General features: G+C 47.4%; 1 protein-coding gene across 4 annotated transcripts in view; it reads right to left on the bottom strand.

Moving 5' to 3' along the window:
* Window positions 1-26,325, bottom strand: part of NF1 (neurofibromin 1) — a 246,516-nt gene that overhangs the window by 165,875 nt on the left and 54,316 nt on the right. For 3 of the 4 annotated variants that reach the window (XM_063146839.1, XM_063146838.1, XM_063146840.1), the window contains exons 16-27: window positions 21,475-21,598; window positions 19,485-19,640; window positions 17,280-17,526; window positions 16,388-16,461; window positions 16,188-16,271; window positions 13,425-13,865; window positions 11,898-12,037; window positions 10,935-11,057; window positions 8,989-9,072; window positions 6,906-7,022; window positions 4,772-4,953; window positions 4,478-4,689 (exon numbers count right to left, since the gene is read on the bottom strand). In XM_063146839.1, the coding sequence (XP_063002909.1) occupies window positions 4,478-4,689; window positions 4,772-4,953; window positions 6,906-7,022; window positions 8,989-9,072; window positions 10,935-11,057; window positions 11,898-12,037; window positions 13,425-13,865; window positions 16,188-16,271; window positions 16,388-16,461; window positions 17,280-17,526; window positions 19,485-19,640; window positions 21,475-21,598 (1,984 nt within the window). Of the gene's footprint in view, window positions 1-4,477; window positions 4,690-4,771; window positions 4,954-6,905; window positions 7,023-8,988; window positions 9,073-10,934; window positions 11,058-11,897; window positions 12,038-13,424; window positions 13,866-16,187; window positions 16,272-16,387; window positions 16,462-17,279; window positions 17,527-19,483; window positions 19,641-21,474; window positions 21,599-26,325 lie in introns of those variants that run through there. The other variant, XM_063146837.1, reaches the window with a different exon arrangement.

Genomic DNA, 26,325 nt, shown 5'->3' with positions numbered 1-26,325 from the left:
GGGTCGGGTCTGTGCCTGGATGGGAGACCACCTGGGAACTCCTTTATGACGAAACCAATTGTTGTGAAGTAAAAATGTATTGTATTCAACTGTTATGTTTTGTTACAAGGATAGAAGATGAAGCGGTTATCAGTACCAGGAAATGAAACAGTGATTGTATAACAGGCTGCGCCCAGGAGATCATATTCCTCGTTTGTTACATATGCAATAAACTCTCACTCACTGGATCCTGCAGTTCACCTGCCAAGAAACTGCCCACAGCTTACTGATAACTTGGCCAGCACAGAGGGCACGCAATCGGTCCCAATACGTATCAAGAGAAGGCTCACTAGCCTGCTCCTCACCACCTCTTGTATTGATGCCAAACTTAGCGCCCACCAGCCTTTAACCCCTGGTTGAGGGACAACCATTTCTGGCGACCACCACGAAGGGATGGCTTTGCTGAGTTCCGCTTAGTCTCCTCCAGTCCACCTTGCCGGCTCCTGTGTCCTTTTGGGAAGACGTGAAAGGCCAGCGCGCACCAGGATGTTGAACCGGAGGTTAATCCTTCAGTCCATTTCCGTGCTGGGGCTGCCAAGGGGTACGAAAGGCGTATGCAGGAGAATTAGCTTAATCCAGCCAGGCATGGTGGGGCACGCCCTGTAATCCCAGCTACTCGGGAGGCTGAAGCTAGCGGATCGCTTGAGCTCAGGAGTTCTGGGCTGCAGAGGGCTATGCTGATTCGGTGTCCACACTAAGTTCGGCATCAGCAGGATCCTCGCTTCCTGGGAACATTGATTCCCCTCCTCTTCAAACGAGCTGCAAATCCTAGCTCCACCAGGAAGCCAGGCACTTCCGCCCACCCGCTTAAGCACGAGAGGAGCTACAGCCATCGCTGCCAATACCGGCCAGGCCCGGCCTCTGAGGCAGCCATTTTAGTCTGCTCAGCCCTACTGCACATTCAGTCCCTTGCGAACCCACAAATGTCTTCCACAGCTGCCAGCAGCTTTTCATAAAGCAGTTTCTTGTCATTTGTTGATGTTACTCTGGAAAGCATCGTGCAGGCATGTGAGCAACACTACAGAGGAGCCAAAGGGCGATGAGCAACGTTCCGCCAATGCCACCCAGACTCCTTTCTACACCCCTTCCTTCGCCTCCTGTAGAAAAAGTGTCTCTATAATAGCTATTGTGCTTCTGCAAGATGCACTTTGTGGGGCCTCTGTAAGTTACAGCATATCTGAGTAAGCTTGAGGCCTTGGTGGTTTTTTTTTTTCATAGAATCATAGAATAGCAGAGTTGGAAGGGGCCTACAAAGCCATCCAGTCCAACCCCCTGCTCAATGCAGGAATCCACCCTAAAGCATCCCTGACAGATGGTTGTCCAGCTGCCTCTTGAAGGCCTCTAGTGTGGGAGAGCCCACCACCTCCCTAGGTCACTGCTTCCATTGTCGTACTGCTCCAACAGTCAGGAAGTTTTTCCTGATGTCTAGCCAGATTCTGCCTTCCTGTAACTTGAGCCCGTTATTCCGTGTCCTGCACTCTGGGAGGATCGAGAAGAGATCCTGGCCCTCCTCTGTGTGACAACCTTTTAAGTATTTGAAGAGTGCTATCATGTCTCCCCTCAATCTTCTCGTCTCCAGGCTAAACATGCCCAATTCTTTCAGCCTCTCCTCATAGGGCTTTGTTTCCAGACCCCTGGTCATCCTGGTTGCCCTCCTCTGAACACGCTCCAGCTTGTCTGCGTCCTTCTTGAATTGTGAAGCCCAGAACTGGACACAATACTCTAGATGAGGCCTAACCAGGGCCGAATAGAGAGGAACCAGGACCTCATGTGATTTGGAAGCTATACTTCTATTAATGCAGCCCAAAATAGCATTTGCCTTTCTTGCAGCCATATCACACTGTTGGCTCATATTCAGCTTGCGATCTACAACAATTCCAAGATCCTTTTCTGTTAAAGGCCTGTGCAGTAGTCGCTGAGTGACATTTCAAAGTGGGTGAGAGATACTTACTTTGAATGTTACTAGATGGGGCCTAAATCAGGTTCGGATTGGCTGGGGGCTCTACTTAAGTGGAAAAGAACGGTTGGGAAATGACAGTTAAGGAATGACAGTTACAGGTTAGTCAGTGTCAGTCTGTGGTAGTCAAGAGAGGAGGAAGGAGGTCTGCTAGTTGGTATGTGGTGTTTGAGGAGGACAGGGAGAAAATCAAATAGCTTCTCAATTTCTGAGGAGAAATTGAATAGTTAAGGCTTGAATATTAAGCTATTCTTTCTCTGCGGGATAACCTTGGGTGACCGGTGAGGAGCAGGTGGATGTGTTACGCCAGGAAGCTGCCCAAAGATGTTGCCAGAGGACAGTGAAAGAAGCAGGCAGTAAAAACCCCAACAAACTACCCAATCAGACAGTGATACAACAGGAGGAGCTTGTGAGTCAGAGGAAAACTGTTCCCAGAAGCTGGACTTGGTTGTAAGGGTATTTGCTAGGGTAAATTAAAAAAAAAGTTCTTAGAGGTATGGAACAGGAACGATGGGCCTGTTCAGACAACACACTAAGCCATAGTTTGGCCACTAACACTTTTGCAGCAAGTGGTTAGTGAGGCGTGTTTAAAACATGGTTATGTAGCCACCACGGTTAGGAATGGTTCACATGACACACTAAGTCACAAACCAGACAACATGCTAAGCTATAACGTTTAGCTCAAAATGCTTAACCACTGTGGCTTAAGTGTGTCATGTGAATAGGTTCAATGTCTATGTAAATATTAGTAATCCCTTGTGTACAGAATATCCCTTTAATTAAGTCCATATTTAATGGTTCATTTGAGCTCTAGTGTTGATTCCCATCTCATGCCTTAAGCCTCTTATACCAGCTTCTAGGAAGTTTTAAAGTCATCTAACAGAATTGGTGGCAACAGAAAAAGTTCATCTTGTGGAACTCTTGAGTTATAGTGGCAGAGTGTTCCTTAGGCCCCAAAGTATAAGAAACCCCATAGGTGGGACTGCCCAGTGAAGGAGCAGCTTCCCCGTAGGTGGAGACAGTCATGGGGAGAGGAAATCCCCCACACCTCCCCAAAAAGTCACTTCTGCACACTGATGATCCTCTGGAACATGGCTCAATGCAGCGTGAAAATAAGACCTCAATAGGAAAGTCAATGTGCAGCTCCCACGCCCCACATTAGCAGAATGCTTTGACCCTGTTCAGGTGACACACTAAGCCATGATGGTTAAGCATTTTTAGCTAAACATTATGGCTTACCGTGTCGTGTGAACCATACACAGGGTTCCCTGAATGCCTACTAAACCGAAACAACAAACAGATGCCTCAAGTACTTCTGGTCATATCCGCTGATGGTTTGTCAGTAGGTCTATCAGAACTCTCAGCAGATCCATCTGCCAGGGATGCTTTAGGGTGGATTTCTGCATTGAGCAGGGGGTTGGACTCGATGGCCTTGTAGGCCCCTTCCAACTCTGCTATTCTATGATTCTATGATCAGGAAAAACTTCTTGACTGTTAGAGCAGTGCAACAATGGAACCAGCTACCTAGGGAGGTTGTGGGCTCTCCCACACTAGAGGCCTTCAAGAGGCAGCTGGACAACCATCTGTCAGGGATGCTTTAGGGTGGATTCCTGCATTGAGCAGGGGGTTGGACTCGATGGCCTTGTAGGCCCCTTCCAACTCTGCTATTCTATGATTCTATGATCAGGAAAAACTTCTTGACTGTTAGAGCAGTGCAACAATGGAACCAATTACCTAGGGAGGTTGTGGGCTCTCCCACACTAGAGGCCTTCAAGAGGCAGCTGGACAACCATCTGTCAGGGATGCTTTAGGGTGGATTCCTGCATTGAGCAGGGAGTTGGACTCGATGGCCTTGTAGGCCCCTTCCAACTCTGCTATTCTATGATCCCAATCTACTTTTTCACCTGCCCCCTTTGTACATGAACCAACTAATTAATTTTTTTTATTTACACCACTCCATATCCGAAACAGATTCCAGGGTGGTGAACACAGGAATAAAATAAAACAGCATATTAAAATTCTTCAATTTAAAACAGAATACTAATAAAAATGATGGCCGGTCAGTTGAGGAATGCTTCCTAGAAAAGAGCTGTAGGAAGCAGCACAGCGTTGGCGCCTGCCTGACCTCTAGGGGCACAGAGCTCCAAAGAGAAGGGGCCACCACACTGAAGGCTCTTCTCCTGGTGGACTCCAACTGGGCCTTCGCTGCATCCCCAGCAATGGCAGGTTGATAGGGGAGAAGGCGCTCTCTCGGGCATCCTGATCCCTAGTTGTTTAGGGCTTTGTACATTAGCACCAAAAACTTAAACCTGGCCTGGTAGCGAATAGGCAGCCAGTGCAGTTCGCTCAGAAAAGGAGTTACATGCTGAAAAGGGGCAGATCCTGACAACAGCCGAGCTGCTGCGTTCTGCACTAGCTCCAGCTTCCGGCATTCACCCATTTAAACCACACATGAGCCGCCGGCAATGCAGTTCATCTTACCCACTGTGAACAAGGCACCACGTTCGCCAAAGCCATAGCAATGGGCAGCTCTCCTTGGTCACCCATCATGGTGACCAGTTCCACCAATCTCTCAAACCGGTCGGCCAGCACCGTTTCCGCCAGGGTGTCAAACTCCGTGCCCTGCTGCAGAATTTTGGTGAGGACCTCCATGAACGTCGCTCGCGTCTGGAGGTCTTTGTGATACCCCAAGCCTGCCAACAAACAGAAAGATTCAGCCCCAACGGGTCGCCTGCCGCGCCGCGTTGCCAAGTCTTCACTGATCGCCCACTTTACCTATTGAGTGCATGAGGCCACTGTCCACGTTTGCATTGAGCAGGTTCGACATGGCCAGGACGGTGCAGTGTCGCAACGACGCCAGCCTTCGGGACATCCCACGTTTCCTGCCGCCCGCTTGTGCACTCTCATCTTCAACTTCACTGCAGTCATTGAGGAGGTTCATAAACAGGGTAAAGTACCTAAAGGCAAAAATAACCGTTGGCCTATCGCGAGGAGAACCATTTTATTTTATCACCTGCCCAAGGGTCCCCACTTCCCTTGCTCGGCTTCGTCCATTTTCTTCCGCTGCCCCTTACGCCTGGAACGCTCTTCCAGAACATCTGAGATCCACAAGTTCAATCGCAGCTTTTAAAGCTCAGCTAAAAACTTTTCTTTTTCCTAAAGCTTTTACAACTTGATTTTGCTCTGACTTTTATACTGCCTGTTTGGTGCATTCTCTTCCCCTCCTTATTGCTTTATTATGATTTTATTAGAATGTAAGCCTATGCGGCAGGGTCCTGCTATTTATTGTTTTACTCTGTACAGCACCATGTACATTGATGGTGCTATATAAATAAATAATAATAATAATATTTTATTTTATTTATTTATTTATTTATTACATTTTTATACCGTCCAATAGCCGAAGCTCTCTGGGCGGTTCACAAAAATTAAAACCATCATAAAACAACCAACATTTTGGCCCAACAATTTGGCCTCCCCGGCACAAACGCAAACCGACTCACTCCAAGATATGCTCCACTTGCAGAACCGTCTCCCCAAGAAGGCTCACCCGGCACCAAGTCTCACGTTACTTTTTTGGCATAAGGAAAAGACCTTTTTAATATTCCGGGGGGCTTTTATCACTCAATTTTATATGTGCTGTTTTATGTTGCTTTTATCTACTGGTCTTAAGCAATATTTTATTGTTGCTTTTCAATAAACTAGAATCTGAACTATGCGCAAGAGAAGAACCCAACGAAAGTTTCATTTGCGTATGCGTGGTTGCGTAACTCTTGGACAATCTGTTGGGCGGGGCCTTAGGCATTCCCGTTGCTGTGCCGAAAATGTTGACCATTCCATTTTCAGCATTTCATGGGGCAGGGGGAATGAAAACTCGGGCGAAAGAGGCTGGGAGAAGTGAGAATTTTGGAGAATTTTCTCTTTATGGAGGGGGATAGGATTTCCAAATACCTTTTTAAATGTAGCCAGTTGAGAGGTTTTCTTTCTTTCTTTTTAAAACTCCCCCAGCATTTTCAGGAGCCCAGGAGTTCTTCCTGAATTTTTATTGGAGAGGGTGAGGTCACATGAACTCCAATAGTTGTTCACTAACTGCTGGGCTCCTCCAAATGCCGAGGGAAAGGGGCGGGTGTTTTTTGAAAAACTTAAAAACAGGAAGAAGGGCCCTCAGCAATCGGCTACACTTAGAAAAGGTATGTGGAAACCCTGCCCCCCTCCCCAAGGAGAAAATTCTCCGAATTTCCCCCCTCCCTGCGAAAGAGGCAAACCCCGCTCCAAAACAACATCAATGCCTCTTTCACAGGGAGAGAGGAAGTTCCCAAAAATAGAGGGGCAAGATTTGGCCCAGTACTAGTTGTTATGAAAGGTGGTACGGCAGCTATCTGCTGAAGCAACTCCCTGGGCAGTGAAAGGGTTCGCCCACTCAAGCTAGCCACTGGCTCTTCTCAACAGGAAAGATTATAATGAACTCCCTGTTCAGGCTGGGAGAATAGTGTTTACCGGTTCTTGCTTCTGCTCAATTGCTGCCTACAGTCTATGATCCTTTGTATTTCTAAAGTCTTCTCCCTAAACCCGTCAATAGAAGCATAAACTGCTTTGTTGTCAGATCAAGAAACTTAAGGGCTGATTTAAAGAAAAAGAAATAAGGCTCAGGTTAGCTCCCCCACCCCCAATGCAAGAAGATATAAAACAAGTCATATGGGAGATCCTGCAATTATTTGGATGTGGGATCTCCTATGCAATAAATCTTTTTAGAACGATCCATGGAAGCTATGCTCAGAACTCTTACAGATAATAAGCCGATGTCCGAATTATTTCCACAACGACTACATGCCTGCACTGCCCAAGCGCAATAGAATTCTAGCTGCTTTCATCAATAGGATGCGACAAAAAATAAAATAAGGGGCTTTACTTTAGGAACAATTGGGATTTCGCTTCCATCAGTTCAACTCCATCTCCTTCTTCGGGTTGCAATGGAAGTCCGGCAAGAAGAGACACCACGGCTTCCATGCTCGCCTGGTCCAAATCCCTGAACAAAACAGTAAACAGAGCAGAGTTTGAATGGAAAAGTGCACCTCTCACACCATTTCCACCAGCAAAATGCACCCCACCAATTCTGCGAGGGTCCCAGGCTGCAGGAAGCCTTTGACTGATCCTTCTGGCAACTGGAACTAGAGCTTTGCTCCCTTATACCACGTCCTGTCTATTGCCTTGTGCGCAGCTCCTGGGCATGCACGGCCTTCTTTACCTTGCTAGACAATTAGTCTCATCTCACCTCCTCTGTAACTTCCTCTTCCTGCTTGTGACCTGAGCCTGTGCAACCCAGCAGATTGCATATGCATCTGTACTGCATGACTTTGTTTGCTTGTCTTCTTCTCTGCCATTTTATACATGCCACTAGAAATGGGCTGAGCGGACCAGCAATCCATGCCTAGACATGCTGATGCTGTGCTCACGGCCAGCTTTCCTCTCTCTCCCTACCCTGGAACGGAACGGGAAGAGCAGACCTTTCGTTGGGATTGGGTCCAGGCTCCCTGCAGAGACCGTGGAATTGGGAGTCAGAGTCAGAAGACGAGATGGACGGGGAAGGAAATTCCTCAAAGAGCTCAAGGACCCAGGGAAGAATCTTCTCAAAGGCAAGCGAATCAGTTAGAGCAAGGTCCAATCCCCCCCTTCTCTTTCTGTAGGAACTCAGCAACTCACAGAAGAGGGAGGTGAGTCTGGGAGATGCATGGATCGGACGTAGAACTAAGAGGGTGGGGCAAATTAAGGAATTACGGCAGTCTACCAGGTTGGCCCATCACAGGAGGTCTTTAGGGGAAGACCGAAAAAGCACAGGCTTGAGAAAGCATTTCAGGTTCTGTGCGGAAGCGTAACACTGGATTTGCAATAACTTTCTATCCTACTGAAGTGCATCTATCAAATAGATCTTTAAGTAAGCTAGTTAGTTTGGGGGCATCTGAGTCAAAGAACTAGAATCGGTATTGCTGAAAGACCGGCTGCGTTCAGACAATACGATAGTCAACAGTGAAGTAATAATCAACTCAACAGTTGTTTATCTAGAGGTGCTCCCACACAACATGCCAATAACCAATCGTGGTGTGGATTAGGATCAGTGCGGAGTTGGCTATTAGTCCACGCTGAGTTGACTCACTAATCCCCCGCCCTCTCCCCACCCCACTAGTATCCCATCAGCCATTGCTGCCCAAAATCTGTCCTGCCAGCTGGACTAAAGCAGCAGCCACTATTTTGACCTCTCTTGCCTTGCGACTCTGTGGCTGACGAAATAACCAACAGTGGCTGAGGAAATAACCAATGGCGCCCTGCACACAACACAATAACCAACGATGGTTCAAATAGCCAACTCTGCACATCATTGGTTATTTGCGTTATTTCATCCAAAGAACCAACCGTTGGTTAAAAAACTCCCTCCACACTTCTCAATCCTCCCAGAGTGCACGGAATAACGGGCTCAAGTTAAAGGAAGCCAGATTCCAGCTGGACATCAGGAAAAACTTCCTGACTGTTAGAGCAGTACGACAATGGAATCAGTTACCTAGGGAGGTTGTGGGCTCTCCCACACTAGAGTCCTTCAAGAGGCAGCTGGACAGCCATCGGTCAGGGATGCTTTAGGGTGGATTCCTGCATTGAGCAGGGGGTTGCACTCGATGGCCTTATAGGCCCCTTCCAACTCTGCTATTCTATGATTCTATGATAATCCATGGTGGGTTAAATAACCAACCATCAACTATTTAAACCACCATTGATTCTTGTGTTGTCTGAACCTAGTCACTGACTGCATAATAAAGACTATAGTTTGGAAATCGACTCTTTATTTGATGACTACACCCTGGTAGGGCTCACCACTTGAAACCCAGCCAATTCCCATTTGTTGGTAACAAAGTGCACCAGAAGCCATCTTTAACTATCTTGTGTATCGTTGTTGTAGAAAATGCATTGGACCGTTCCAAGTTGGCATTTTGGCCGCTTCTTACCTTGTTAAACATTTCACATCCTCATCTGTTGCCTGGTTGGATGTTCCCATCACCCAATCTGTCAGATATTCTACCATCTTGTTCCTAAAATTTGGTAATACAGAACAGATGATTTGGGGCAGGAAAAACAAAATTCTGCCCAACGCAAATTAAAGCAGCAACATGCACGATATTTTTGAAATGCACCCACAAATCACCCAGCTCAAAACCACTGTCCTGTTTCATGGCAACCGAGTCTCTCATCCAACAGCAGTAGAACAGCTCTCAGTTCCTGTTCCAAAACGCTTTTGGCCTATTCATTCTGTTGACAGTGTTCCCTGCTCCTCTACTTTCTGATGCCTATTTACTTGATTGTCTCTTCTTCCTCTTTATCGTACGTCTCTCATCAGTATCTTCCTTCCTCATGAGGGTTTAATAGTTGTGGCAATCATAAATGGGGAGAGTTTTGTGTTCTGTTCTTCCACCAATATTTTGGTATTCCAGCTATCACTGTTTACACGGTTTGATTGAACTTCTCTTTTTGTTTTCATTTATTTAGGGCACGATCCTATCTGGATGCCTGTCAGCCTCTGAACTGGAGGGCTCACATCGGGAAAGGTGTGGGGTGATCGTTGCCTTTGTGTTCCCCCTGCTCTGCATTTTGTTTTTACCCATCTAGCTCTGCATTTCGTTTTCCCCCATCTAGCTCTGCATTTCTTTTTCCCCCATCTAGCTCTGCATTTCTTTTTCCCCCATCTAGCTCTGCATTTCGTTTTCCCCCATCTAGCTCTGCATTTCATTTTCCCCCATCTAGCTCTGCATTTCATTTTCACCCATCTAGCTCTGCATTTCCTTTTCACCCATCTAGCTCTGCATTTCCTTTTCACCCATCTAGCTCTGCATTTCCTTTTCATCCATCTAGCTCTGCATTTCCTTTTCACCCATCTAGCTCTGCATTTCGTTTTCACCCATCTAGCTCTGCATTTCGTTTTCACCCATCTAGCTCTGCATTTCGTTTTCACCCATCTAGCTCTGCATTTCATTTTCGTCCATCAAGCTTAGGCATCGAGGAGCAAGAGGGAAGGAGGCGGAGGCAGCCGGAGGAGTGTTCATAGCCAGCCGCCACGGTCTCCTCCCCGCTCCCCATCCATAGAACCACTCCTTTCCTCCCGCTCCAAGTTCGTGTTTGTAAGCTTGTAGAGGTAGCTGGTGTTGCCCTCCATGTGCTGGCTGCGAGGGGGAGCTCAGACTCCAGGGTCCAAAGTCGGAGCACTGTGTCCACCCTCGGATCCAGAAATCTGAACTATTCTACAGCCCCCAAGGGCTACAGATTGGATCTCTTACTTATTTTGTGCTCCCCACCCCCATTATTCATGTGTTATAGTTTTTAACATTGTATAAGGAACTAGATATATATTGGTGATTGAAATGAATTATGTTAGTCTTAATTATATTCTAAACTGCGTATTCTCTGGCTTCCCATGGGCATCTGGTTGGCCACTGTGGTAAAGAGGATGCACGACTAGGGTCCAGCAAGGCAATCCCTTGGTCCCTAAGCTACGAGAAAAGTTATTCACTCCAATCTGCCATAACCAGTGTGGTGTAGTGGTTAGAGTGCTGGACTAAGACCAGGACCAGGGAGAGCCAAGTGAAAAACTCCAGTCCGTCAGGAAGCTCACTGAATGAGCTCGGGCCAGTCATTATTTTTTTGGCCTACTCTACCTCACAGAGTTGTTGCTACGAGGATAAATATGGAGGAGCGACATCTCGGAGGAAGGCCAGGACAACCATTCAAAGAAAGAAGCAAGCAAGCAAGCAAGCAAGCAAACGACTCCCCGCAAATAGCTATTTCCAAGGAAATCACCAGGAAATTCCAAGGAGGAAACCATTTCCACACAATGCGAAAAAATTTAGGAAGCGTTTTCTTTTCTAAGGGAACACAGTGAAGCTGCTCAACTGACGCTCACCTGAACTTCATCTCTTGGCAGAAGGAAAGGTCATCGCGCCTCTCCATCATAACCTTCACGAGCTGACAGAGCTTGGTTTTTATCTGAATCGCATGTACCAGATTCCCAAGGACACGCACATATCTGTGGGGAGGCAGACAGCAGGGACAAGCCTCGAGATTAAATTAGCTTCCATTCCACGGACATCGTCTTCAAAGCACATCCATGCGAACACACTGCTTGGCAGGTTCGTTTCTGATTAATGCATAGGCTGATCTCAATGCTGGGAGTGAGCCACCTTAATATGGCTATATAAATATGGGTCACAGAGCACAATGCAGAAAGTCAGGACTCGAGTCTAAAATGGCTTCTCTGGAACAACGATGATCAGGGGTCTGGAAACAAAGCCCTGTGAGGAGAGACTGAAAGAACTGGGCATGTTTAGCCTTGGGAAGAGAAGATTGAGGGGAGACAGAATAGCAGTCTTCAAATACTTGAAAGGTTGTCACACCGAGGAGGGCCAGGATCTTTTCTCAATCATCCCAGAGCGCAGGACACGGAATAACGGGCTCAAGTTAAAGGAAGCCAGATTCCAGCTGGACATCAGGAAAAACTTCCTGACGGTTAGAGCAGTAGGACAATGGAACCAGTTACCTAGGGAGGTGGTGGGCTCTCCCACCCTAGAGGCCTTCAAGAGGCAGCTGGACAACCGTCTGTCAGGGATGCTGTAGGGTGGATTCCTGCATTGAGCAGGGGGTTGGACTCGATGGCCTTAGAGGCCCCTTCCAACTCTACTATTGTATGATTCTATGAACTAGGAGATGTCAGATGAGGATTCAGCCTGTGCCAATTGGGGATAGTGGGCTCTACTACAGCCCTTGACTGAATCTCTCTTCAGAGAATCAGCCTCCCAAGAGACACAGAAGCATCCTGCCGCATTTGGATCGCTGGGAGGCAAGGGGCCGGGAGAATAGATTGACTTGCCTGACGAGATTCAGCATCATGGTCTCAATGCTGGCTTGTCCCAGGTGCTCCGAGCTCCCTTCGGTATGATTATCAAGCAGGTTCTTCATGATGGCAATGGTCTGCTCCACAAACTGGGTGTTGGTGTCATTCAACAAGACCTGCACAGGAGCAAACTGTGCTGTGGTTAAGTTTTCTGGATGACACAGAAACAAGCCGTGAACGCTGGACTGACGTCGAAGCACTCGGCATCGTCAAACCGACGCGGAGTTCACAGAATGCCAGTGACGCGAGTCAAGTCATGATTGGCTGAATAGCCTGTCTGTCTGAAACAGGTAATATCAGGCAGCTAAACTTGCCGCTGGTGACTACCTTGGATAATGCTCCCCAAACAGGAGCCAACCTTGAAAGAGGAAACGGCTGATTACTTAAAAGACCTGGGCGCCCTGAGAGGGAAGGCAGAAGAGGGGACGTCCCAGCCAGGAATATCTCATTCCATCAGTCCCGGAAGAGACCAGCAACAGACCACCTGATAGAATTATGCTGATTTATGGTTCCTCTCTCTCTCTTTTTTTTTCTTTTTAGTACTTTGAAATTGTACTGAGTGTATTGGCAAAAATGTTACACAGTAATGCAATCAAACAATGACTCAGGTGGGCTAATAAGATGAACCGGGCACGCATGTTAAATAGAGATGTGAAGGCCTGGAGAAAACTGGAAAAATTGAGAAAAAGGTCCCCCCCGCCCCACTGGACTTTTTTTTATTTCTGAAACACTGAAAAAATTCAGGTTATTTATTTATTTATTACATTTTTATACCGCCCAATAGCCAAAGCTCTCTGGGCGGTTCACAAAAATGAAGGTAATGAAATAGTTTGCATCTCTGGTTTTACACTGATTTGGTTTGAGCGACACAATAACCAACGGTGGGTTAAATAGTCAACAGTTGGTTATTATGTTGTCTCTCGGGACTTTTACACTATAGTTGGTTATTGTGTAATCCAGACAGCAGAACTCACAATGGCTGATGGGATACCAGCGGGTGGACTGAGGAGGTGAGAGAGAGCGGGGGATGTGTCAATCAAAGACACTCTTGACTAATAGTCAACTCAACACCGGCCTTAATCCACACCACAGTTGATTATAATCGTGTCATGTGGGGAGTTCCCCCTCAATAATCAACCATGGAGTCGCCTATTAACCCACCATTGACTGTTGTCACTATGTAGTTCTTAATAATCATTACAGGGGACTAAAAAGTTGGTTAGCAATATATGAACATCCTGTCTTAAGCATTTTATTAACCGCGTGAAAAGAAAGTATTCTGTTATCCAAAAATGTTTAGTTTTTTTGGAGAGGGGGGAAACATTTTTCCTATTTTTCCCCCCTATTTTTCTTGGGAAAAATAGGGGGGAAAAACTGTTCCCCCACCCCTGGCCTGCCCATTCCCAGCCCCGGAAAAATCTCTAAGAAGTGGTGGTGGTGGGAATCTTGTATGCCGCATTCGTTTTGCAAAATAATTCAATTAAAACAAAAACAAAAAATTACCTGCCCTTGAGAGTCAAAGAACTTGCTGATGTTGTTCTTCAGTTTGTTAAAGAGCATTGGATAAAGGGCTGGGCTGAGCTCTAGGCCCATGAGTTCCTTGATATTAGTCCGTATCTGCAGGCCCACTTTCTCATGGGTACAGACCATTAAAGACAGCAAACGATCCATGAACTTGCTAACGGGCGTCTCCGTGTTGCCGTCGTTCGACAGCATGGATATCATGGAGCCTTTGCGCTCGCTCACGGGGCCCATGGGGGGGCTGTAGGATGGAAACGGCGCGCTGCCACGATGCTGCAGGCACACCCCGCCGAGAGCGCACAGGAAGCCGGTCATGTTGATCCACTCTTGCAGAGAATCCGTGTCCGAGAGGTCTATGGAACCTCCCCCGCTGACGTGAGACATTCGCCTCTTGACTATCGTCTTGTGGAGGCTTTCGGCGACCTGGAAAAAGAGGCACACCGGGTGGAAGGAGAATGCAATGGTGGTGAATTTGAAACATTCCCATGCATTTGGTTATTCACTCCAGAGAGCCAAGGGCCTTCTGGCAGTTTCAATTCTTCCTCGAGAAATCCTAGAATATCAGAAGTCCTATTTTACAGAAAGGAGCCGAGGCCCGAGCGAGTTCACCACCCAAGCCAAAATTTGAAATTGGGTATCTCTGGCCCAATATTCAACCCAAAGTTCATAATCATGCTTTAAAATGACTTCCCACGGGAAGGCTCGAGCGGCCCCACTTTTAAGTGACTTCCTGGAAGCGTGGTTAAAAAAAAGGGGGATTGTTGCCCCTTCAGAAATGGATTTGTTCCTCAGTGCTTCTGCTATCCTGTTTTATGTTATTATCCTGCTAGCTTTGTTACTTTTAATTTGTAAGTTGCTTTGGGAATCTCATTGAAAAGCAGAATACTTATTTTCAAAACAAAGCAAAACAATTATTATTATTATTATTATTATTATTATTATTATTATTATTATTTTGCCCAATGCTGGGCCTCAAGGCGGCCTTACAAAGTTTAAAATATACATGGGAAACAAAACCATAAACAATTAAAAAATACACAGCAAAATTATAAGACATTAATATAGATGGAGGGCTGGATTATTCTCCAAAGGCCTGCTTGAACAAAAAAGTTTTAGCCTGCTTCCGAAAGCCCATCAAGGAGGGAGCCAGCCTAGCTTCCCTGGGAAGAGAGTTCCAGAGCACCGGAGCAGCCACCGAGAAGGCCCTCTCCCATGTTCCCACCGAGCGTGCCTGTGAAGAAGGTGGGACTGAAAGAAGGGCTTCTCCAGAAGATCTCAAAGCCCGGGCAGGCTCATAAGGGAGAATACGTTCTTTCAAATAACCTGGACCCGAACCATATAGAGCTTTATAGGTCATAAGCAGCACTTTGAATTGTGCCCGGAAACAGACTGGAAGCCAGTGGAGCTGTTTTAACAGGGGAGTTGTGTGCTCCCTGTAACCAGCCCCGGTCAACACTCCGGCTGCAACAAGGCTACATTTAGCACAGCATCCTCGCAAGGCAGACTACTGTCGCCCTCCTGAAAAGGTGGCATGCCAGAGGGGGCCACAGGGTGCTCTAAGGCTGAAGAAGTGGGAACAGCAGGGAGTACTGAAGGAAAAAGGAAAAGGATTCCCTGGCTTTTTCCAAAGCACCACAGGCCTGGCTGATGGCACAAGAGCACACCGGACAACATGAGGAAGCAAAGATGCTTTTCTGAAGGGCAACGTTGCATGGAAAGCCAGTGTGGCGTAGTGGTTAAAACGTTGGGACTGGGACTCAGAAGACCTGGGTTCTAGTCCTCACTCGGCCACGGAAGCTCACTGGGTGACTTTTGGCCAGTCGCTGCCTCTCAGCCTGACCTACCTCACAGGGTTGTTGTGAGGATAAAATGGAGAGGACGATGACCATGTACACTGCCTTGGCTTCCTTGCAAAAGATGGTTCGGAAGCTGCAGCTCTTGCAAAATGCAGCAGCCAGATTGATTTCAGGAACCAGAAGGTTCGACCGTATAACACCTGCTCTGGTCCGCTTGCACTGGCTGCCTGCATGTTTCCGAGCCCAATTCAAGGTGCTGGTTTTGACCTATAAAGCCTTACACGGCTTGGGACCACAATACCTGACGGAACGCCTCTCCCGACGTGAATATACCCGGTCACTACATTCAACATCTAAGGTCCTCCTCCAGGTGCCTACTCCGAGAGAGGCTCGGAGTGTGGCAACGAGGGATAAGGCCTTTTCAGTGGTGGCCCCCAGACTGTGGAATGATCTCCCTGACGAGGCTCACCTGGCACCAATGCTGCTATCTTTCCGGCACCAGGTTAAGACTTTCCTTTGCCCAGGCATAAAGCGGCACATCTTAATCACCCACATGTTTAGTTTTTAACGGTTTTTAATGCTTTATGTGTGTATGTTCTGCGTTTTAGAGTTTTAAATTTTGTATACTCGTTTTTATCTTAATTTTAGAATTTCTGTAAACCGCCCAGAGAGCTCTGGCTATGGGGGCGGTATATAAGCGCAATAAATAAATAAATAAATAAATAAAGGTGGGATATAAATGTAATAATAAGTAACCATTTAAAAATGCATTAGACCAGCGTCCCCCAATGCTGGCGGCCTTCAGATCTGTAGACCATGCCAGCTGGGGATGATGGGAGTTGTAGTCCAACGCATCTGGAGGGCGAAAGGTTGGGGAAGGCTGCATTAGACACTAAAGAGAAATGGAGAAAAGGGTCTGGGAGATACTTCCAAGCGGCCCCCGTCTCACCTGGCCGTCTTCCATTTTCGTCTTTGGATAGTTGAGGATCAATTTCGTCGCTATCTCCCATTTTAAATGTGTGTCTTCCCAAGCCTAAAACACAACGAAAGGAGCACAGTTCTACGAGACGGCATAAATGGGACTAATGCAAATTCTGTCGACTGCCGAAGAGGAATGCTTTTGCATGGGGCGGAAATGTAAGAACATACCTCGGTGTTACCTGCCGTGGGATGCTCAATCCGCCTTAACAATGCCATCACTCGTTTCTGGAGAGCAGCTCTTCCTAAGGAGAGGTGATCAAAACTCAGTACATGTTCGACTTACTGAAAGGTCATTCTCATTCCATCAGTGGTGGCATAGAATTGTAGAATGGTAGAGTTGGAAGGGCCCTACAAGGCCATCGAGTCCAACCCCCTGCTCAAGGCAGGAATCCACCCTAAAGCATCCCTGACAGATGCTTGTCCAGCTGCCTCTTGAACGCCTCTAGTGTGGAAGAGCCCACGACCTCCCTAGGTCACTGGTACCATTGTTGTACTGCTCTAACAGTCTGGAAGTTTTTCCTGATGGCCAGCCAGAATCCGGCTTCCTGTAACTTGAGTCCATTCGTCCGTGTCCTCCACTGGTTCCAAAAGGTGGGGGAAAGACCGATGCTGGCCTGAGGCCAAGAGAGGGGAATGGTCCAATCCTGAGGTCTGGTTGCATCCAAGGCCACTTCTGCCCTGCCTCCGCCCCCTTTCAGGGCCTACACACTAGCGGCCCCTTTCAGGGCCTACACACTAGTGGAATAAACACCTGCTCCTCTTCCCGCTCCCACCAACTGCTCTGAGGGAAGGAGAGAGGGAAGCAAGTGAGGACGCCACACACCTGCTCCTCTTCCCGCCCCCACAGGGCCAGCTCCCACCAACTGCTCTGAGGGAAGAAGGATCCCAATTTAAAAAAAAAAGTTCACAGCGTTTATCAAGATTTTATTATTTCTACGTTACTCATAAACTACCCTGGCAAGATTTGTATCCTGAATGGTGTCATATAAACAATAGTAACAAATAAATGAAATAAAACAACGAGGGGGCTCTTAGCCTCCCCGCCCCCGCCACGCCTTACCTGTTGACAACACGTTGCTCACGGAAGCAAACTCCATAAAGGTGTTGTAGTTGGGCAAGAAGTTGTGAACCGACACCTCGTCTACTCCGCACCTGATATCCGCTTCCTCGCACAGATGTCGGAAGCAGGACATCGCCACCAGCACTGCCTCGATGTCAGGACTCCAAAGAGACATGTACAAGGCGACTTCCAGCTTGGTCTGGGCTTGGCGACATATCGGCGTCCCGCTGCAGCCTGCCGCGCTTTCCTTAGGAGACAGGACATTGGCGACGCTCATTATTCTTCCACGCAACAGAAGTTGCTCTTCAAGCACACATTTGGGGCAAGCTGTGGTACGTCAGGGCCCTCTGAAGAGCCCAAGCGAATACAGGTCTCGGTCGCATTACAGGCTTCATTTTTTCTCCTTCCCAAGTAAATTTGTATCAAAAATGGAGAACCCCCCCCCCGAAGCCAAAAAGAGAAGGGTCTGTTACCGAGGGTTTTATATGCTACCAAACCGGATTCTTCCTTGTATATCACCCATAACTCATTGCCTCTTCCCTGCAAAGGTCCAAGAACTGAGGGCTGCCAAGGACCTCAGGGTGGCACACGTGGCATGTCGGTCCCACGCCACACATTTTATCCTCGTGGGCCACCTAGTGAGATAGGCTCAGCTCGGAAATGGTGACTGGTACAGGATCCCTCAGTGAACTGCATAGTCAAGTGGAGGGTTGAACCTGGGTCTCCAAGGTACTCACCCAGCACTCGCTACACACCGATTCTCAATGGCCTTAGGCCGTTCTGGGACAGGTTGCGTCCTGTCCTTTCCTCATGCAACCTCAGGCCTCTCCAGCCGAAGTCCAGCCTGCAATCTACTGCCCCGTCCTTTGCCTATTCTATGACAGCCAGCTGATGCTAATAAACTGGGCATTATGCTATGTATTGCTCCTCTTTGAGGCGAACACACATACATAGATCAAGACTGCTGCCCATATTTTGGAATCTCCCGAGGGCAGAGTGGCTATGGGGACTGTCACTGTGAGCCCCTGCATTTCACCATTTACCGCTACACCACTGCTGATAGCTCACCACATGCAGCAGCCACGATCTAGCTCTGGCAGCTCCTGAAAGCCTGGGAGAAACTCAACAGTGAACCGCAAACCCATAGAAGGCCTTTTTTCTCCCTCTCCCATAATACTAGAACCCGGGATCATCCCATGGAGCTGATGGGTGGGACATTCAGGACAGATCAAAGGAAGGGCTTCTTCACATAGCGCAGAGTTAAACTATGGAACTCACTTCCACAAGATGTAGTGATGGCCACCCATTTGGATGTCTTTAAAAGGGGGTTGGATAAATTCCTGGAGGCGAAGGCTATCAACGGCTACTAGCTGTGATGGCTATGTGCTACCTCCAGTATGAGAGACAGTAAGCCTACATACACCAGTTGCTGGGGAACATGGGTGGGAGGGTGCTGTTGCACAGTGTCCTGCTTGTGGGTTCCTGGTCCATAGCTGTTTAGCCACTGTGTGAAAAGAGTGATGGACTAGATGGACTCTTGGTCTGATCCAGCAGGGATCCTCTTATGGAATAACCTTGCTTCCGCCTACTTGAACATCAGCAATGGTATTCCCCGTAGTAACCTATGGCTGCGAGAGCTGGACCATAAGGAAAGCTGAGCGAAGGAAGATAGATGCTTTTGAACTGTGGTGTTGGAGGAAAATTCTGAGAGTGCCTTGGACTGCAAGAAGATCAAACCAGTCCATACTCCAGGAAATAAAGCCAGACTGCTCACTTGAGGGAATGATATTAAAGGCAAAACTGAAGTACTTTGGCCACAGAATGAGAAGACAGGATACCCTGGAGAAGAGGCTGATGCTAGGGAAAGTGGAAGGCAAAAGGAAGAGGGGCCGACCAAGGGCAAGATGGAGGGAGGATATTCTGGAGGTGACAGACTTGACCTTGGGGGAGCTAGGGGTGGCAACGGCCGACAGAAAGCTCTGGCGTGGGCTGGTCCATGAAGTCACGAAGAGTCGGAAGCGACTGAATGAATAAACAACAAAACTTGAACATCAGGAGGACACTTTGTTTGTTCTGATCAATCAGGGACTGAAATGGGATGGCCCAGCCAGACACAGGCTCAGAGCCCAGGGAGACGTAGGCCATCAAACCCAACCGGATGACCACCGCCCTCAGCATGGCCCCACTCGCATGGCGTTTACTCACCATGGCGAAACTCCCTTTGCCCTTCCTGAGCGTAGCTCCTGGAATACAGCGCATCATCTCTTCATGGTCAAGAGAAATTTGATTAGCTCCACCCCCAGAGACATCACATCCTACCCCATAAAGGAAGAGAAAGGGGCAGGAACTCCTATCTGATTGCTACAGAGAGAGGGAAGAAAAATAATTAAAAAGTCACCCAACTTCTGTAAGGGAAGAAGGGCTTTTTAAAAAAAATGACAAGAGAGATATGGGGTTACCGGAGCTATATTTATGAGGAGAGAAAATGAAAACACTTTAGGGAAGACCACTTTTAGCCCAAAGAATCTTGAACCTTAAAATTAAAGAGTATACATGCATAAAAATTTGACTTGTTCACGACAGAAAAGCCATCATTGTCTGAGATGGAGCAGTGGAGGACAGAACATTAATACCAATCCTAGCAGGCAGTTTATTAAACCTAGCATTGGGTTTAATGTCTGGCTGCTGTGTCTGTGCAGGTTTTCTGTTGAAACTAATTTACCATCAAACCCTCTGTGTCTGTATTGAAATATGCATCTTCTTTCTCCACGTATTCACACAAGCCTGGTTCGACCACAATGCTAAGCCATGGTGTCTGGCTCGTCGTTGTGTCTGAACCCATCCTCGCAAACACACCATGATTCGTTCGTCAGCTGCAAACCACAAACAGAAGTCATGGTTTGTTATTGGCTTACGAAGTCTGGCTTGTTTAAACCATGGCTTGCTGTGGTATCTGAACCCCAATGTGGCTTATCTCCAGCTTGTTTGCACCCTGGAACCCAGGAAGAGAAGCCTGAAAATTAAACTGCTCTGAAATGGCCAGGAGAAGAACAAACCAAAAATATGAAACAAGCCATGGCTAAATTAACAAACCATGGTTAACATAAACCATGGCTTAGTGTTATGTGATAAGGCAGCCAGTACCTAATCTATTACTAAATCTGGGCAATGACAATGCAGGTTTGGCCTGCATAGGTCCTACACCAAATATGCGGACACCTGACAGGATTCAGATGTGTTACACATGCACCCACTTTCCCCTGTGAGCCTGTTCAGACGACACGCTAAACCATGGTTAGGCCGCTAACCCTTTTACTGCAAATGGTTAGTGAGCGTCTTTAAACCATGGTTATGTAGCCACCACGGTTAGGAATGGTTCACATGACACGCTAAGCCATCATGTTTAGCTCAAAGTGCTTAACCACCGTGGCTTAGAACGTTGTCTGAACGGGGTCACTGCGTGTAGAGACCCATCTGAATCAGCCCCTGTTCACTACTAACGGTAAGTATTATTCCAACCTTTCTCCAAGGCGCTCACGGAGGCACACGTGGTTTGTCGGTCCGACACCACACGTGATCCTCATCACTGCCCAGTGAGATAGGCTAGGCTAGGAGACGGTGACTGGTGCAGGATCCCTCAGGGTTTGAATCTGGGTCTGCAAGGTACTCATCCAGCACTCACTACACTTTGATTCTCAATGGCCGTTTGCAGAGTGCCAACTCCGAAGCTAGTAGTCGGACTGTCTTCACATGACACAAGCCTAGATGGGCAAGACCTATGCAGTTGTTGCCTCCAAAGTGTGGGTCCCCAGTAGGCCCAGACGCAGTACAAGCTTACCCAATGGGCATGGTGGACACCTGCCCCCACAACGCATGTAAGTTATGCACAGTTTGAGCTCACCCAACATGGCCATTTTAGGAGAAGGTGGGACAGTAGCAACACTGGGGTGGCGGATCTTATGTTCCCCTGGCAGGCAAGGGGACCTAGCTCATAACATTGAGAAAACCTTTGTGTTACATTTTTCACTTCCTTTACTGAGCAGAAACATTACATACAGTTGGAGCTAGTCAAATTCTCTTTCCGTCCACAAACTAGCCAATACAACGAGAGAAGGGGCAAGCCAGGAGTAAAACAGCAAGCCCCACATGAAGGCTCCCCACCCCACCCCGCCCCACGGTTCAGGCCGTCACTTACTTTGTTTTTCAGAAGGAATTTGTTCCTGCAGATCAAAATCTCCCGTAGCCACTTGAGGATTTCTGTGCTGCTGAGAATCTGATTGCTGGTTAGTCTCTTGCATATACAAAACAGCATTTGTGAACTGCAGGAGCAAGAAGTTAAGAAAATGACCTCGTTAGCAATATACTGAAGTGTTTTCCATAAGCTCAACGGTCATATCAGCAAGGAGCAGTTTGTTAAGAGCGTCTTTAATGACAGATGCACCGGTACATCTGGATACTTTTAGGATGCTTTTAGGATGTTTTTTAATAGTGTATACTATGTTTTTAATCACTATTTTCTGTATTTTATGCTTGCTGTTTTCCCCCGCCTCGATCCAATCGGAGAGGCGGGTAAGAAATTTATTATTATTATTATTGAGGATCCCTTTGAGTCCTGCCCTCTCCCCGCAACAAACACCACTCCCTCATTTTAATAAACTCTCTAGTGTGCTCAACACCCCTTTGCAGGTCCACAGAGAATGCGCCCAGTTCTGAGCGGAAGAAAATCCACACGTTAAATCGTTGGGGTGCATATCAAGGACAGAAGAAAACAAAACCTTCGAATAAATGAAGCAATTCCATCCATGAGTTTACACGTATATACACTAAGAACTGAGAATGCACTCTGGATGAGTTGGGAGGGGAAAGGCAGGACTCAAATCCACTCACTCTAGCAGTGCTAGAGTATTGGAAGTAGAGATGTAAAATTTCTGGAAATTTTGAAGCCATGGGGGGGGGAACGTCCCCCCCCCCCGTTTTTTTGGGGGGGGAATGGGATTTTTTGGAAAAAATGATATATATTTTTTGCAATATTAGCACTTTTTTTACAGATTGAAAGTCACTTTAGGAACATAAAATGCAATTATGTACAAGTTGATTTGGCATAAAATTATCAAATTTGGTATATTAAAAGTACAGTGTATTCAAACAATTATTACAATTATTTACTTTTTAAAATTTCCCCCTTTTTGCTAACAAATGGAGCTACAAGCTCCTGAACTGTAAGGAACCTCTTTGGTTTTGCCACGTCATGGGGAACAGGCAAATTTTTTAAAAAAAAAAACCCCAGAAGAAACCAACATTAGTAACAAAGAATTTTTTTTTTTATGTCTTACACATTTTATTCATCATGCAAAAATAAAACATTCCATAATGCATATTTTCTTAATTTTTTCCATTTTTCGGGAAAAAAAACAAAAAAGGCTTTGGGAAAACACAAGGGGGAACATTTTGTTCCGAATTTTTCCGGGGGTTTTCCGGGCCTTCACATCTCTAGTTGGAAGGGCATCCAAACGTAGTTCAGCCCAGGGTGGGCAGAATGTAGATCTTCTGATGTTTGGGACTTCAGCTCCCAGCATTCCTGCCAACCAACCCCAGTAGCAGGGGCTTCTGGGAACTGAAGTCTAACACACCTGGAAATCGACCCTCTGGTCTAGATTAGCAACAAGATAAGCAGGGGAAGCAACCAACGGTGCAGACCTCCTCCACCACAAACCCACGCCCTGCCTAGCATCTGCTTTGAAGGCAAGTCCCGCAGAGACCTTGACAAAAGCATGTGAGTAGAGTCAAGGAAAGGTCGGCAAATCTTTTCTTTGCTCTGCCCCCTCCACACACACTGTGAGGATCTGTCCTGTACTGCAGCACCATCGGGTGGCAGCTTTCCATATAACCAGCTGCAGGGCTTCGCAGGATGCGAGCCTTGGCTGGTAAAGCCTTGCAGGGTTTAGGCCCAGACCAGCAGGCACTCCCAGGTGGGCTCATACAGAATGGCTGGGAGCTGCCAGGAAAGGCCTATATAAGAGCTGCATTTCACTTTCAGCCTTTGCCACAGCAACATGGTCTCTTGTGCTCGCTGCAGCTGGTTCCTGACCATTTGCTACCGCAGATCTTGCCTTGCCTCGCTGGACCTTTTGCTCATCTCAACCACACCTCTGCCCCCTTTGCCACCTGGTACATGCCTGAACCTTGCTTTGCCTTTGACCATCGACTTTTGCCTGTGGGCCTTGTTTGGACTCTGTTCCTCGCCTTGATCCCTGCCTGCTTGTTGACTGGACCTTGCCTGCTTGTTGACTGGACTTCTCTTCTGCCTCTGGCCCCACATGGACTCTGAACCTGTGTCTGACCTTGTGCCTGTTTCCTGGATCTGCCTCCTGTCTCTGGCCCTCTGTCGGACTCTGTCACCCAAGACCTGTGCCTCATCCCCAGCTTGCTCCACCAGTATTCCAACCGCCCAAGCCAGTTCTGTCTCTGTCCGTCCCCGGCGTTCTTGCCGAAGGATCCTGCCGCCCACGCCCCGGATCATAATACACACACACACACACACACTAGAAGTGCTCATACATGCACAACGGTTGCCAAGCACTACACGGCAGTCCTCATAACACAACTGCACAGCACTGAGACCCATGTCCCCCAGCTAAAAGATGGCTCACTCTTTGCAGGGGTACTCTTGGAGACAGTGCAAAAAGAAAATCAGAGGTGGAACAGAATGTTGATGGGGCTAGATCAGCGAGAACACGCTACGCCCCTTCTAAAATACCTGCATTGGTTACCAGTTGTTTCCAGGCCCAATTCAAGGTGCTGGTTTTAATGATAGAAGGCCCTACTTGTTCTGGATCTCAAGTCCTTCAAGAGGTGCTTTCTCCCGTACAATCCCACCACCCACCTAAGATCTACTTGGATGAGACTGATGATCTGGATCCATCTCAGTTGGGTTTCAGGCCTGGGTTTGGCACAGAAACTGGCTTCCCATAACTTGAGCCCATTATTCCGTGTCCTGCACTCTGGGATGATGTTAACATAGTTAACATTGCTTTTTCTGATGGAAAGCAAGGAATAGAAATGCTTGGAGAGGTATTATTATTATTATTATTATTATTATTATTATTATTATTATTAATTTATTTATATAGCACCATCAATGTACATGGTATAAATGCAAAGTGATTTTATTCTGTGTTCTATACTCTGGGATGATTGAGACTGACATGAGATCCTGGCCCTCCTCCGGGTAACAACCGTTCAAATACTTCCGCTCTCCCTTCTCCCTTCCTAAGCTGCCCAAGGCTCAAGCTCCGGACTTTTTTGAAGTTTCAAAATTTTCTGCACTTCTCCACCGCTCAAGCTTTATTTTAAAACAGATATGAGCAACATTGGCCTGGTAGATCTTGAGTAATAAGCCTTACACCACCGTATCCTTATATAAAGTTTTTAATTGTTGGAAGCCATACTTCTCAATTTTTCCCTGTAAGGCATTCTATAAATGAGGTAAAAACAAAAAAACTAACCCCAGCTTCATCTCTCTCTAGGCATAACTTCCCCAAATGCAGGGGAAGCCCCATGTGTGTTTAACAGATTTAGTTCTGCCTCTGATTAAAATGTGCTTCTAGTTAGGTGAGAGAGCGGGGACCTTGGACAAGAATTCAGCCTGTTTTGGATGGAGTCATGGTTCCCTCGAAGAAACAGTTTCACAGTCTGGGGGGTGCTCCTGGTTTGGCTTGGCAATTGGAAGCTCAGGAGACATCTGTGGCCAGGACAGGTTTTGGCCAGCTTAGGTTGGTGCGGCAACTGTCTCTGTCCCTGACAAGGTCCAGCCTGGTCACAGTGACACATGCTTTAGTTACATCTAGATTGGATAGTTGCAGTGTGCTCTCTATATGGGAGCTACCCCTTGAAGGGTCTTCAGAAGCTTCAACTGGTCCAGCGTGCAACAGTGCAGCTGTTAACGGGCATTCACTCGCGGGACTGCACCTGTCCCACAAGAGCTAAACCAATTCCCAATCTGTTTCCGGGTACAATTCAAAGACTGGGTTCGGACAACACAATAGTCAATGGTAGGTTAATAAGTCAACTCCAGGGTTGATTATAGAGGGGGTATTCCCCACACAATATGTTCCTACACAACTGTGGAGTGGTTGGGGCTGGCGTTGAGTGGACTAATAGTCAACCCGGTGTTTGACTGACACAGCCCCCGCCCCTCTCCCTGCTATCCCAGCAGCCTCTGTGTGGCAAAATCCATAGTGGCCGCCATTGTCAAACAGGAAACGACACCACTCCTACCCCATTGGCTTCTGCATGACTGCGAGCGCACCATCGAGTGCTTGTTGGGGGGGAACTGAGGGCGGGGGCAGCTGCCAGCAGCCGATACTCTGTCACACGCTCTGAGGGCAGGATGGAGAGGCGGGCGTCATCTGCTGCCAGGCAGATTTCGGAAGCGAGTTGTGCCGGCTGTAGCAGAGCAGCTGGCACAGTTTTGGCCACTCTTGCCTGGGAACTCTGTAGCCAGCCGAGACAGTCCACTCAACCCTGCAAAACAGTCCACTGAGCCCAACAGACAACACACTAACCAACGGTTGTGCAGATAGTCAACTCTTGGTTATTTTGAGGAAATAGTGAACCATGGGGTGGTTCCCCCCCCCCGACAGACAACACAATAACCAAGCGTTGACTATTTAACCAATGGTTGACTACTTAAACCACCATTGGTTATCATGTTGTCCAAGCTGAGTCAAAGTGTTGGCAATTGCCATTAACAGCCACTTAGGAACCACCTGTCCGCAGCCTAAGATGTAGCGGAGAGGCCTTTCTCCATGTCCCAGCTATAGGGGAGGCTCAGTTGATAGGGACGAAGGAAATGGTCGTGCTTTGCCCATTGAGGCTCAGGTGCTCCCCTCTCTTGCTTTATTTTGCCAGATGGCAACAACTTTAAAAACACACACCCAGAAGGCCTTTGTTTCGCTGGACAGACAATCTTCTGTTCAATGTCTTTGCTTTACCTGCTGAACCTATTTGTCTTATCATACTGTTCTGTTTATGAAATGCCATTGTT

Source organism: Elgaria multicarinata, chromosome 22 (genome assembly GCF_023053635.1).
Source record: "Elgaria multicarinata webbii isolate HBS135686 ecotype San Diego chromosome 22, rElgMul1.1.pri, whole genome shotgun sequence".
Lineage (NCBI taxonomy): Eukaryota > Metazoa > Chordata > Lepidosauria > Squamata > Anguidae > Elgaria > Elgaria multicarinata.
This window is presented reverse-complemented; position numbering and strand designations above follow the sequence as displayed.